Source organism: Puntigrus tetrazona, chromosome 18, assembly GCF_018831695.1.
Source record: "Puntigrus tetrazona isolate hp1 chromosome 18, ASM1883169v1, whole genome shotgun sequence".
NCBI lineage: Eukaryota > Metazoa > Chordata > Actinopteri > Cypriniformes > Cyprinidae > Puntigrus > Puntigrus tetrazona.
The window spans coordinates 18,401,605-18,416,211 of NC_056716.1; the positions used below are offsets into that span (position 1 = coordinate 18,401,605).

The 14,607-nt window shown below is 36.1% G+C and overlaps 1 protein-coding gene across 1 annotated transcript in view; it reads left to right on the plus strand.

Moving 5' to 3' along the window:
• Positions 1 to 14,607, plus strand: part of hcn4 (hyperpolarization activated cyclic nucleotide-gated potassium channel 4) — a 67,207-nt gene that overhangs the window by 8,002 nt on the left and 44,598 nt on the right. Inside the window, exon 2 of the mRNA XM_043264031.1 lies at positions 13,052 to 13,475. Within this exon, the coding sequence (XP_043119966.1) occupies positions 13,052 to 13,475 (424 nt within the window). The remainder of the gene's footprint in view (positions 1 to 13,051; positions 13,476 to 14,607) is intronic.

Sequence of the window (14,607 nt, forward strand, 5' to 3'; positions counted from 1 at the left end):
TTAACTTGGGTGCAAAATGGGCACTACTCCTTAGAGTACCTGTAGAAGTTCACTTCCCTCGAAACGAGTTGTTCATTTGGCTGGCCAGCAACGTTTTTAAACACAGACTCCATATTTAATATGCATATAGAAGTGCATGCTGATAATGTTGCCTTGGAGTATAACATCACATACTTATTTGTCTCTAAAGTCAAATCATGATCTCTTTATTATTGTTTAGATGCATCATTGTTTTCTACTTTTCTCTTTTCACTTCTTTGTCCTTCTGCTTCTTGTTTTCTCTTCTTCTGCTAATTTCTTCTTTTCTTTTATTCTTTTTCTGTCTACTTTTCCGATCTTCATTTTCTCTTGTCATCTTTCCTCTGCTTCTTCGTTCTTCTTATTCTTCACCCTTTTCTTTTCTCTTTCTGCATTTTCGTCCTTTGGCTTCTCCTGCTTTCTCTTCTTTCTTCGCCCGCTTCTGCTTCTTCCTCTATACCTTCATTGTCCTTCTTTATCCCCCTTTTCTTTTCTTTTTTTCTCTCCTGCTTTTGTTTATTCTTTTGCACCTTTATATCTCCTTTCTCTCTTCTTTTCTCTTCTTCTTAACTGATTTAGTCCTCTTCATCCTCTTCTTCTGTTTCTTCTACTGCTTTACCTTTTCTTTTCTTCTTCATATTTTCTTCTTCTGGTAAAATAATGAATGTATGTGTTACATATGATCCAAACCATCTCATAATCGTGGATTTTTTTCATTGTTATATTTCTTTTTAAAACAGATGGTTTATGTACAAATGTGTTAGATGGACATTTAAGGTCTGTTTTTGTTAAACAAGGCACTGTTCGTTTTTTTAACAAATTCCATTCTTAAAGAAATGAAGAATGTGATGTCCTTAATGTAAAAATGCACAAAAAAAGACTACTGAAAGAGCGACCGATTCCTGGTGCTCTAATTCGGTGAAGGTAAAGTGGGAATTATCGAGTGTCCTGGATGGACTGAAAGTGGGGTAATCAAAAAGGCCACCAATATCAGGAGCACGCAGAACAGCGGATTATTACAACACAATTTATTTAATGGAGGGATAGCGATGCGCTGCTGATGGGACGATAAGAGACGGAGGGGAGGGATGGAGCCGCAGAGTGATTGAAATAATGCCGGAGCGGTGACCTAGGCTCGCTTACAGAGAGGTTAGCGAACGGGAAACACGCCAATGCCGCTCGCCTGCTTTTGTGTTTGACGACTGTGTCCTTCGAAGTGCATTTACGAGTGTTTTTGCTTCACGTCACTGATCATGCAAAGACTTCGTGGGGGCAAGGGGGGAGGAAAGGGGTTATTAAAGACCTGAAGTTTGATGCTGTGACTGGTGCTGAAATTAAACACTGCATGTTTTGTAAAAGTAAATCACTGGTTATTGAAATTGGCCTCTGAAGTTCATATGATGTGTAGATATTATTAGCGTAATAAAGGTCCTTTTTATTATTATATTGATAATACTGAATATTTATGTATTTTTAGATCATATTTATTTTTGTAATGCTACATGTATTTAGTGTGCTATAGTAGTTTATTATTTATGTTATAACTTACTAAGTTTTACTGATGCTATTATATTTTGTAATTTTTTTACAAAGTATTTCTATCCAGCTCTTCTATTCTATTTCACTTTAAGTAATTTTAGTCCTCAACTTAATAATTACTTAATGTAATTTTATAATTTTTATTTCTAATTTTCTTTAATATTATTTTATTAAATTATATTTGACGTTTTTCAATGTTCATTTTATTTTATTTTAGCCCTGTTTCAGTTAAAAATTATTATTAATATATATATATATATATATATATATATATATATATATATATATATATATATATATATATATTTTTTTTTTTTTTTTTTATATATATATTATTTTATAATATTTTAATTTTCCTTTACTTTACTATAAACATAGCTGTAATGCTTTGTGAGTTTTACTGTCTCTGTGCAGCTCTTGTGGGTTTTTTTCTTTTCAGCATCGGGCTGAACATGTTATTTTTCATCTTTCTTTTCAAATCTAGTCCTACAACACCAATTTACAGCCTTGACAAGAGCAGACGCGGTATAGAAGGTGTCAGCACTTCTGAAAGAAGAAAACACCTTCAGGATCAGTTCCTCCTATCTATGACATGCTTCATTTCTTGCAGATAGACTCGATTTGTATTGACCAAGCAGAATTGGCAGTAAACATTTTGTGGTTGTGTGTTCAGTTTGAAAGGATTGACTGTATCTTTCCGGATTGCTGGATATAAATGAATGTAACCACACAGCTTAACCAAATGAAGGTTAAACCACATGAAGAGGTTATAAATGATGACAGAATTGTGATTTCCCTTTTAGATCAAACGGTTTTGACGTGCGCAAAGATCTTAAATGGGTTTTATTAAAGCATCCATGTCATTTGCCTCAAAAGCCTAGAGTCTCTGTGAGTTCATTTAATTCTCATGACAAACATTCATATGGAAATCACATGTGTCGATCATTTATTTGTCATTTGCAGTGTTTTGGAGACTGTTTGCTTAAAGGCTCAATAGAAAGATGATTGACGGCCGCTCTCAAAGTTCAGACATGAGCAGATAAGACGGCTAAGCGGCATCTCGCTCACACACTGTACTAAGAATAAAGTGTGTGTGTGTGTGTGTAGGTCATGTGGAAGGGTAAGTGCCTCTCTGATCACTCTGTTGAGCGCCCTGACTGGATCTTCTGTGTATTTCAGACTCGGTTAAGGGCCATGGAGGCTAAGACAGTAGCAAGATGGATCTGACACGCGTGTCTCGCTGCTATTTTTTCTTCACAGCGTGTGTGGACTAAAGGAAATTGTATGCTCAACCGCAGGTTGTCCAAGATGTACATGAATTTGTTGCTTCATCACATTTGGAGAAATACAGCATTGCATTACTTGCTCAGCAAAGGATGCTCTGCAGTGAATGGGTGCCGTCAGAATGAGAGTCCAAACATCTGATAAAAACACCACAATAATCCTCGACTCAATTAAGCTTCCTCCAATGAAAACGTGAATCTCCTGTCCGTCTCTCACATCAGAATCCAAACTCATATTTGATCGGGATTGTGAACAGGGTTTGATCTATGCAGGTTTTTCTCCTGACAACCTTTTCAATTAGGGAAGCGTTTTAAGATTTAAAACCTCTTAATGATGGCTTCTCAAGACACAACTGATAGACTGAAATGGTGTGGATTAATTGTGGATGATTGTGATGTGTTTATCAGCTGTTTAGACTCTCATTCTGACGGCACCCATTCACTGCAGAGCATCCGATGCAGTAACAAACACTACATGAATTTAGGTTGAGGACATTTTCTGCTAATTTTCCTTTTTGAGCAAACTTTCTTTAAGAATGATTTCGACTATGCGATTTCTTTGATTTCTTTATATATATATATATATATATATATATATATATATATATATATATATATATATATATATATATATATATATATATATAATATGTGCCTTTCCCTCAGTTTTTTTTTTTTTTTTTTTTATGTAATTGCCTTAAGGTGTGTTTGTGCATATTTTTGATCGAGCCAATTTTCGATATTTCTTTCTTTTGCTCCATACTCTCTTTGTTTCCTTTTAAACAACCCCTGAGGTCTCTTTTTCTCCGGATCAGTTTGACTGTAAGGGATTGAGCAGCTTTCATTCTGCTCTCTCCATTTGCTGATTACATCACCTGCTGCTGAGGGATAATGCTTCACGTCCGCGCAGAAGGTGACGGCGTGAGTTTGCGTGCGTGCAGTGCAAAACAGCGTCGGTATTATAGCGTGCACGTCGGTTACCTTCTCATTAGGCGATGGTAGACAGCTTCCACTTCCACTATCCCTCACACTTTATCACACGCACTGAAATACTCTCTTCACCAGTTCACATTTGTCTCATTTAGCGATAAACTTTCTCAGATACACTCACTGGTGCTGTGGTTTTCCTCTTCGCTTTGTCTGTCTCACTCAGCGGCTGATATCTGTGATATCTGTGAAACATAAATACACTCAAGCACAGATAACCGGAGATCCTAAAAGAGTGAGATAGAGAGAGTCAGAGATTAAATGTGTACTGGTGACTGTTTTTTGAAGATCATACTCTGAGAAACATACTGTGGTTATAAAGGCACATACCAACATATTATACCATCACTTTAATTCATTAAAGAGACAGAGAATGCCACAGAATGCCAATAATATATATTAGTGCTGTCAAATTATTTATTTAATTGCATCCAAAATAAATGTGTGAATTGTGTATATTTATTATTTATTATGTATATAAAAATGCAGTCATATATATATATATATATATATATATATATATATATATATATATATATATATATATATATATATATATATATTAGAATTTTTTTCTTTTTCTATATTTAACATATATAATATAAAATAGAATAATATAATACATGTTAATAATTTCAATATATATATATATATATATATATATATATATATATATATATATATATATATATACTGCATTTATGTATATACACACAAATATGTTCTGTAAACAAAAACTTTTGGATTCAATTAATCACCATTTATTTATTTGACAAAAAACAATATGAAAAAGAATACATCTTCATCTTTACCTACTCCTTCAAAAGCAGCTGCTTGTTAACGTGCAGCATGGTTTGTGTTGTGTGTTTGAGTACGTGTTTCGCGGCGGTGGTGAGCTCTTCTGAAGTGTGTGCTTGGTTCCTCAGTGGGGTTAAGTGTAACGCTGAGAACATTAGCTGTCCGCTGACAGGCGACTATCTTTGCTCTCCTGTGCTCTGTTTATCTGCTGAAGTGTGTTTGTACAGTGTATCTGGCGTCCTTTGGTCCCCTGTGCTGATGGAGAGAAGGAGACAGACAGAAGAAAGGAATCCAGCAAACAAGGCATCTCGTGTCCCTTTTTCGTGTTTGCAAACTGCTTGTGATCCCAAACACTTGCTTTTGTGCTGTCATGACTTCTCCTGCCTAAAAAGTGGATGAGCTGGACAAATGTGTGCCGTTTCCCACCCTTATTTGATTGCATGAGGAAGAATAAAATGTTGTGACGTGTAAAGCATGTTCTTAAAGGCACAGCAGCAAAAATAGCTCTTTTAATTGTAAGGGGTGGGGAAAAAAGTATATGGAGAGCTTTCAGTGTTTTTAGAAATGTAGATATTTCGATACTGAAATATCTAAAATTGTTTCAGTACTCTTTTTTTGGAGTTACTGATACACCAATACCAGCTGCACTTTCCATCTCTTCTCCCTGACAGTGAGTTCACGTACACCAAAGTGTGATAAGAAGCATTTATAAACCTTTTATCCAACAAAATCCACATTGAAAAACAAATTTTACTTTAAGCTCACTTCATGACTTTCTTGTTGACTGATGATGCTTCTAATCATAGAACGAGGCCAAAAATGCATCAGTATTCTACTGTAATACATGCTTTGTTGATTAGCGTTGCATTAAAAATCGACTTCATTCTTATTTCTGACACTTATGAAAACAACTGAGATGGCTTGAATAATGCAGGTAAACCATAAAGTGTTGTTTATTGTCTTCACGTTTCAGCGCATTTATCTTCTTTATACGCAGTTACAGCCGAAACTGAACCTTTTTTTTTATATTAGCGATTTCATTTCTGTGAGGTATTTTGTGAACATTTTAAATCAGGCTGACGTATGTTAGCAATGTGCTAATCATGTTAGCATCATATTAAATGTTAGCAATGTGTCATAAAATGTAACATTGTTAAATCATGGTAGCAACATGTTTACTCATTTTGACAAAGTTTTAAAATGTGAGCAACATGCTAAATAAATCATGTTAGCAACCTGGTAAATCATACTTAAGTCATGCTAGCTAAATGTTAAATCAATATAGCAACATGTTAATTCACGTTAACAATGCGATAAACATGTTAGCAGTGTTACACATGATATAACTACTTGCTTAAACATTTAAGCAACGTGCTAGAACATGTAACGAATAACTGACAGCGAGCCGTTGAATTATTATTGGATGATATTAAGGTGTTTGTCTGGTTTTGGCGCTTAAAACACTATTGTTAGTAGGATTATTTCTTCCGCATCTCATCCAACGTTATTTTAGACCTGTGTTACAAGTTATATTAAGGATAAAGTCGTCAGAGTAACTTAGCGCTAACAACATTAGCACGTATGTTAATGTGTGTGCATCTGAGGCAGAGAGAGTAGGAAAGTATGTGCTTGCCGTATATAATAACATGTCATTTTGTGGCAAAACTTTGGAATGAGCTGTCGTTTTTATTGCATTGATTATTATATTTATTTGTTTGGCCAGTGTCAGGGTTTTGGTTACTGGAACCACGTTAGCCGTGCAGTTCGCTAAAAAATTATTGCTCATTCGTCAGCCAATTTTATTTACAATTTTTAATTACATTTTATTCAAAACGTCAGCTTTTTATTTCAAACTTTCAAACAAGGCGTTGTCCGACCAACATCAGAGTTTGTTGTGAACCATATTCATCTATTTATATTTATCTTTCCGTAAAAATCTTATTCCCCTAATTATGTGGCATTCTTTTCAAGTAGTGTTGAAAATGTAAAAAAAAAAAATTATCTACATTTTCAAGGTATATGTATTGTTTCAAAATGAGAAATTCCAGTACCCTGAAACCCTAACACACGCACACACACACACACACACAGATGTGGCCAAAATGTTCAGGGTCTCCTATAAGAGTTGAATCTCAGTGAGTTGGACAGGGTGCAAGAAAAACGACTAATTCAGACCGGCATGTTATACTGCAGCTGTCTAATACAACATGATCTAACATCCGCGCTTTCTCTCTCGCGTTAATGTGTCATGAGTGTGTGTGTGTGTGTGTGTGTGTGTGTGTGTGGCCAGATGGCACTTCCCCACTTCTAAAAGGGATTCTTTGAACAAACAACAAACTAGTGAGCCAACAACCACCTCAAAAACAAACAGCCGCCTCACAAACAAACACACAGCGAGAGCAAGAAAATGCATTATTCAGGAGGACCTGCTTAGAATTCATGTTCATAAATGAGCTGCTTCACTCGTGCCGTCAGGAAATAAAACAGCACCACCACATACACCTGAGAACTGCATTACAGACACTGCCAGTGGTGCCGTTACCGCCTGCCTCAGAGCTAGGGTGTGTGGGTGGTAGCCAGGGTGTTGCTATGGGCTTGCTAGGGTGTTATGAGTGGTTGCTAGGGCATTGTAAGTGGTTGCTACGACAATGCTATCTGATAGAATGTCATGAATGGTTTTAGAGCATTGCTGTGTGTTTGCTAGGGTGTTATGGTTGGTTGCCGTGGTGTTGCAATGTTGTTGCTAGGGTGTTGTGGGTGGTTTAGGATAGTGTGCATAGATAGAGCATTGTTGTATGGTTGCTAAGTTGTTGTAAGCACTTGATTATCTGCTAGGATAGTGAGTGGTTTTGAGCTGTGTGGATGTTAGGGTATTTTGATTTGTTACCAGGGTGTTGCTAAAGTTGCTAGGGCATTGTAAGTGGTTTAAGAGCATTGTTGTGTGGTTGCTAGGGTGTTATAAGTGGTTTCTATGACATTGCTATCTGCTAGGATGTCAAGGGTTGTTTTAGAGAATTTCTATGTGGTTGCTTGGGTATTTTGGTTGCGTGCTAGGGTGTTGCTATGTGTTTTTTAGTGTGTTCTGGAGAGTATTGAACATTTATCTGTGGTTGCTAGACTGGTTTCTTGAGTGGTTTTAGAGCATTTCTGTGTGCCTACTAAGGTATTTTGATCGTTCTGATAGGTATTAGAACATTGTTGTGTGGATGCTAGGTTTCTATGACATTGCTATCTACTAGGAAGTTGTAAGCAGTTTAGAGCATTGCTATGATTGCCAGGGTGTTGTGGGCGATTATTGGAACATAGCTATGTGGTTGCTAGATTGTTGTTATGTGGTTGCTAGGGTGTTGTGCTTGGTTGAAGGAATGAGATGTAATGAATGGAATAAATGTTCATTGGTTGAATATAACTACCTGTATAAGCAAATGTAAATATTTATTTAGCCTCAGTATTTTGTAGAATATTTGTGTTTAGCATAACCTTTAAAACAATACTATAATACACAGTGGCTTTTATAAATGTGCCATATATAAAAGGCGATTAAACAACACATTCTCTTATGTATTCATCCATTCATTCATTCATTCTATCTCCTCATGCAGCCGTGACTCTAGTGTATTTTTCCATGATGACAGCCTATAGTGTGTGTGTGTGTGTGTGTGAGAGAGAGAGAAAGAGAGGCTTATCTTGTAGCTGGAGGCACTCAAAAGGTGAAAACATGTCATGGACATCCTCTTAGGGAAACAGGACTCTCTCTCTCTTTCTCTTTGGTGGATGAGCCAAATGTCATGGAGGAGCATCTCAGGTGTGCGTGTGTGTGTGTGTGTGTGTGTGTGTGTGTGTGTGTGTGTGTGTGTGTGTGTGTGTGTGTGTGTGTGGACATTTGTCCTTTTCTTTTTCTCTTAATGGATATTCTCTCCATCCATCTGCTATTCACATATTAAGGGACTTTCAGCTTTTCCAAGGCTAAACAATTGAATCTCAGGGAAACACATTTGGGTCACACGTCATCTCACAAAATAAGAAATTAGATTTTGCCTACAATTAAGCCTCTTTTTTTTCAATGTGTCAAATTCATTCATTCAATCACATTTTTTATTGGATTTTTTTAAAGTATTTTTTAATAGAAACAATTATTAATATTGAAAACATTAGTTTAGTTTGAGTCCAAACGTGTTTATTTAAAAATGTACGTTATAAATGTCTTTACTGTCATTATCGATCAATTGAATAAAAGTTTTAATTTGTTAAAAAAAATAATACTGGCCTCAAGATTTTGAATAGTAGTAGTATCAGACTAAACAAATGCATATAAATATCTGAAAAAGTAAATATAATTTTTAAATATTATAATAATACAAAAATTACTATTTTAAAGTAAAAAAACGAATTTGGAAATAAATTTGTCACGAAAATCGATGGAGAAAATCATTAAGATCTTTAAAAAGGCTTCCTCTTCTTTATATTTGCAAACAGGAATATACCAGGAAACCTATTTGACTTATTTATTTATTTTTTCGATTTTGTTTGGTGCCGCTCGTGGCAAGCTTTAACTTTGAAAAATAGCATTTCGTATTTCTTTCCTCTTGATTTTGTTGAAATGCGGGCTTGTTCTTGACAGCTTTGTGAGATTCACTCGAGCCCTCTGTGTGTCTTTGTCTCTGTTCTCCTGTCGTATGTTGTCTTCTCTCTCTTGTTTTCTTCTTCTCTCTGGATGTGTGGGGAATTCATAGTCTAACGTCAGAGAAACGCTGTGTGCCGAGAGAGAGGAAGCACTGTAAATACTGGATGGAGTCTATTTCTGTCTCAGAACATGAGATTGACTGTTAAATGCACACACGTACACAAACACTCTCACACACAAACACACACGCAGCCTTTCTCCATGTCGGGGTTTCTTTCCATAATAAAACAGGTCGGATCTCTGCCTGCTCGGGGTGAAATGTTCTCCATCACAACATGCACAAAAGATCTTAGATTATTCACTCAGGGAAAAAAAAAGATCAAAAGTAATGTAAATGAATGAATGTTAAATTAAGTTGTTCAGTCATGTGTAACTTGTGCATCTGGTGATGGCTATATTGAAGTGTTGTTTTAGAATTATTTTAAATTGTTTTAAATCTACTTTTTCTTTCAGTTTGAAATGATAGTTTTAAGTTTTACTCTTGGTTTATTTTTATTTTATTTTATTTTTTTACATTTCTCTTTAGCCTGGATTTTATTTTTTATTTAAATATGTAGCAATTTTAGTATTTAAACATTTCTAATTTATTTTTCTTTTAAGTTTTTAATACGCATTTAACACAATATTTATATTTAAATTAATTAATACTTAGTAGTTTTAGTAACAACACTGAATGCAATATTTTGGGTGAGCTCTAATGTAGTCATTATTTTTGTAGGCCTATAATAAAAAAAATATTTTAATATTCATTAGGATAAGCAAATCTACACATTTGGATAGCTAGCTCATATTATTTTCCTATTTTATTAAGTTCATATTGAAATATTTGATATTTAACTGCACTTTCAATTTTATTTGCAGATATGAGTATAATTTGAGACATTCCGGGGTCTTTTTCTCAGGATAAACACCTGAGAAATGACTACATTTTCTCCCCATTTAGTATCATCTCTCATCTAATACTGACTACATTGAAATCTGTGTGATCACATTTAAATCACTAGTGTTCCATTCGTAAGCCCATTTCCATCACAGAATTACAAAAAAGCACCTTTGTCTTCCACACTTTTGAGTTTTTCCACATCTAGCACATCAAGAAAACAAAAAGCCATAGAAACAAAAACTGATTCTGCTTTTCTCAGACTTGCAAGATGCGAATATATCATTTTAAACCCACAATAAACTCAATAACTATCAATAACTCAATAACTAATTTAAAATTTATGTCTCACAAGACTTTTTTCCTCAAAATTCTCATAATGTTCTCATTGTCGCAAGATTACATGCCACATATAAACTTACACATATGCAGACTTTTGTTTTTTTATATCTTCTCGGAAACATGCTTTCGTAATGGCAGAAGGCTGAAAACGCTTTTCACACTACATGCGCAATAAAGAAAATAATAACGGCGTCCCTGTTAACTTCACGGCTCCTTTGTTGCATCGAAAATGTCTGGATTTCGAACTTTTTGCGCTCCAGAAACTTCCCCAGGTCCAGATTACCCAATCAGAGCTGCCGCCGTGACCAGAGGAGCAGAAAATGGCGAATGTTGACTACGCACGTGCGCTGGGGAATACTGAGGAGGCTGTGAGCGCTGAGTGTGACGTTCTCCTGAGTTTTAAACCTCAGCTGAAGCGAACAGTGTCAGAAACGTCTCACTAAATATAACACGCACCCTGACAGCGATCTGAATCACCGGATTCCCTCTCTACTTTGAAGAATTCCAATTACCGTCAGTGTTTTCCGTGTGTGTGTGTGTGTGTGTGTGTGTGTTGTAATCCATCACAGCTCAGGCATTACAGACAGTTGTGCTTGTATGTGTAATTCCACCGTAATTAGTGTTTATTCATGATGCAGCGATTCATCCACAAATAGCCAAATGCTCCCGTTAAAAGAAACCGTAAATAAACAACAGCGAACGGTGGGTATTTGAATTAAGCGGAAAATCTCCACGAACGCAAGCAAATCGAAGCGCTTTCGTTTACTTCGCCCGGGCCGCTTTAAATTGGCTTTCACACCGCCAATGGATTTTTACGGGCTTCCTAAACCTGGGTGGGTAAATCAACCAGAACCAGACGTTCACAACACTGACCTTCTCTCTGCGCAATCTATAGAGCCGTGAGGATATATCACCCAACAACAGAGCCAATCTAGATTCAATTACCAGCTGGGCCAAGAGTGCAATTTATAACTAAACACACGCATGTGGACGCCCCTGAGGGCGGCAGAGGTCGCGCTGCATGCATTAAACTCCCGTGTTTACCGCGGAGATCGGTGAGGAATTCAGCGTCATGAATTTCCGAACGTAATTTATAGCTGAAATCTCAAGTGCATGCTGCTTACGATTCATAAGCTGAATCCTCAGCGAGCAGAATTTGAATTTATTGTCGAAATGAATTTCCTTAGTCACAAAGGTGTGCGCATTTGCATTCTGAATAATTATGCTTTGTGATCATGTGCAGTGTTTTATATGATTTATGGCAGCTCATGAAAACTGATTCTGCTGATTCTGTATGTCTGCATAAACTATGCACTTTTTGGCAACTTTTAATGCTTTCTAAGTTTGTCTAACTGATATTGGATGGGAAATCCGGGTCTGTTACACTGTAAAAAGATCCTGTTTTGTAGTACAAATATGAAACATTCTTAAATCAAGTTGCATTCACTTGAAATGCAAAATGATGTAAGATTAGAAGTTTGTTTTATGAGTATTTTATCAAAATTATTTGAGGTTTATTTTTAAACATTTGCCAGTTGTATCAGAAAAACAATTTTTTTTACCCCATTGCTGAATATTCGTTCTTCCACAAATAAACATTTAGATATTTGCGCTGAGACAAAAATACATGGTGAAAACTACCAAACCAGGTCAAGATGGTGTTTGAGCAATGCTAAAACCAGCACGAAAGTATCCAAAACTTACTTTATACTATATAATCTGTTCTTAACCTGGTCACCAGATAAAGCGGATTAGCTGACTTCTACAGTTTTTTTCCCACAACACTATACTATTTTATGCATGTATGCTTTGATGCATGTTTGTAATTAAATTAACACATGCTAGTGTTTTTTATGTCCAGAAAAAAAATGCACAAAACAAAAAATCACTAAATGCGTGTGCCTTTCAGCTAGTTTAACTACTCTTTCACCATCGACTCATTCAAGGTTTTTAGTGATGCTCTTTTAAAGGAATAGTTCACCCAAAAATAAAAACTGACTGAAAACGAGATGCGATTAATATTAACAAATACGTGTCTAGATTTTGATGTGGAAGACAACAGCCGATGGGGTTTTTTTTCTCTGGAGGAAGAGTCGTTATGGTTTATGGATATGCATATTTCAGCAGCAGTTTAAAGTTAAGTGTCTTAATGATGAATTTGTTTTTGACAAACATGCGGTTTTTGTCTTCACAAGATGTTAAGTTATGTACTGGAGTGGCGTGAATTGCTTTTATCAGATCTGCAGACTCTCATTCTGACGGCACCCATTCACTGCAGAGCAGACCCACTGGTGAGGGAATAATGTAATGCTAAATTTCTCCAAATCTGATCTGATCTGATCCACATCTTGACCTGAGGTTGACTGCATTTTCAGCTAATTCTTATTTTTGGTTGACAGAAACACTCAGGACACTTTGGCACCGATGAAACATGCGTCAACACTTTATATTTGATGCTAAATTGCCCAGTTTTTCAGTGCGTCATTGCTAAACGCGCTTCTCGCTGTAACTCTCCTCCAGGTTTTACTGGGATCTCACCATGCTGCTCCTGATGGTGGGAAATCTCATCATCATTCCCGTGGGCATCACCTTCTTCAAGGACGAGCACACGCCACCGTGGATCGTCTTCAACGTGGTTTCCGACACCTTCTTCCTCATGGACCTGGTGCTGAACTTCCGCACAGGAATTGTGAAAGAAGACAACGCAGAGATCATTCTGGACCCTCAGCAGATCAAGATCAAATATCTGCGCTCATGGTTCGTGGTGGACTTCATCTCCTCCATCCCCGTGGACTACATCTTCCTCATTGTGGAGACGCGCATCGATTCGGATTTCTACAAGACGGCGCGAGCTCTGAGGATCGTACGCTTCACCAAGATCCTCAGTCTGCTGCGTCTGCTGCGGCTCTCCAGGCTCATACGCTACATTCATCAGTGGGAGGAGGTAAGTGGATGTTTCTAGTGTTTTAACCATGTCCGCCGCTGCTGATATCGTACGATAATGTCACGCACGGGGGGATCTCTTCTAGAGGAAAACACTATTGCTTTCACAGCAGAAGAGATTCAGTGGAGTTGTCAGTTATGTATAATTTAAAGAGACAGGTCAGCTAAAAGTAAAATTTCAATCGCTTTTTGCCCTTGGCATATCAAGACACGCAAGTTCGACGTCAATTTACATGCGCATCAATGCATTATGAAAAATGTGATGTTTATATGCGATGTATTATATTCCTATAGACGTCGCTGTTATAAATATGCTGATCTACACACTTCCCGCTGCCATTCTCTACAAGATTTGAGGTGTAACTTTTTCACTCAAACATTGCTGACCTTCAAAAATGCCAAACAATGCCACAATGAAATTATCATTGTCATTATTATTATTGTTGTTGTTACATTTATTCTAATAATTCTAAAAAACAATAACGTTCACAATAATTTAATTACGACTCTAGCACTTATGACATTCAACAACATCACCACAGAATTAATATTAATAAAAAGATAATAAGATAATAAGATAATAAGATAATATTATAATATTATAATTAAGATAATAAAAATATTAATAAAGTACCACAAGCAATAGTAATTATTATTATTATTATTATTATTAATGCCATTTATTTTTGTAATTCTAACAAATAATACATTTTGTTGATTTATTGATGATGTTATTATTTATGATATGATATTTATTATCATATTGTTGATCATTGTTGTTATTATTAACCTTTTCTTTAATAATTCCATAAAATGAAAGTCTTGTTAATGGTTTTGTTTTCTAAATACAAATAGGCTAATGCTTCTGTGAGTACGATGACTATGATTGCATTTCTGTGTTCCTTTATTGGAGTTCATAATTACGAGTCAATCTTTGGTGTTTCTCCTCAAATTTATAAGCAGAAAAGAAACGAGCTGATAGCAGCTCATATAATGTTTGAGCGCAGACGCTTGATTTGGCGTCTTTGTAAATACGAGCATAGTTTAAGGCAGTGGTTCCCAACCGGTGTGCCGCGGCACTAAGGGGTGCCGTGAGATCTTTTGAGGGTGCCGCCAAAATTTCGGGGAAAAAA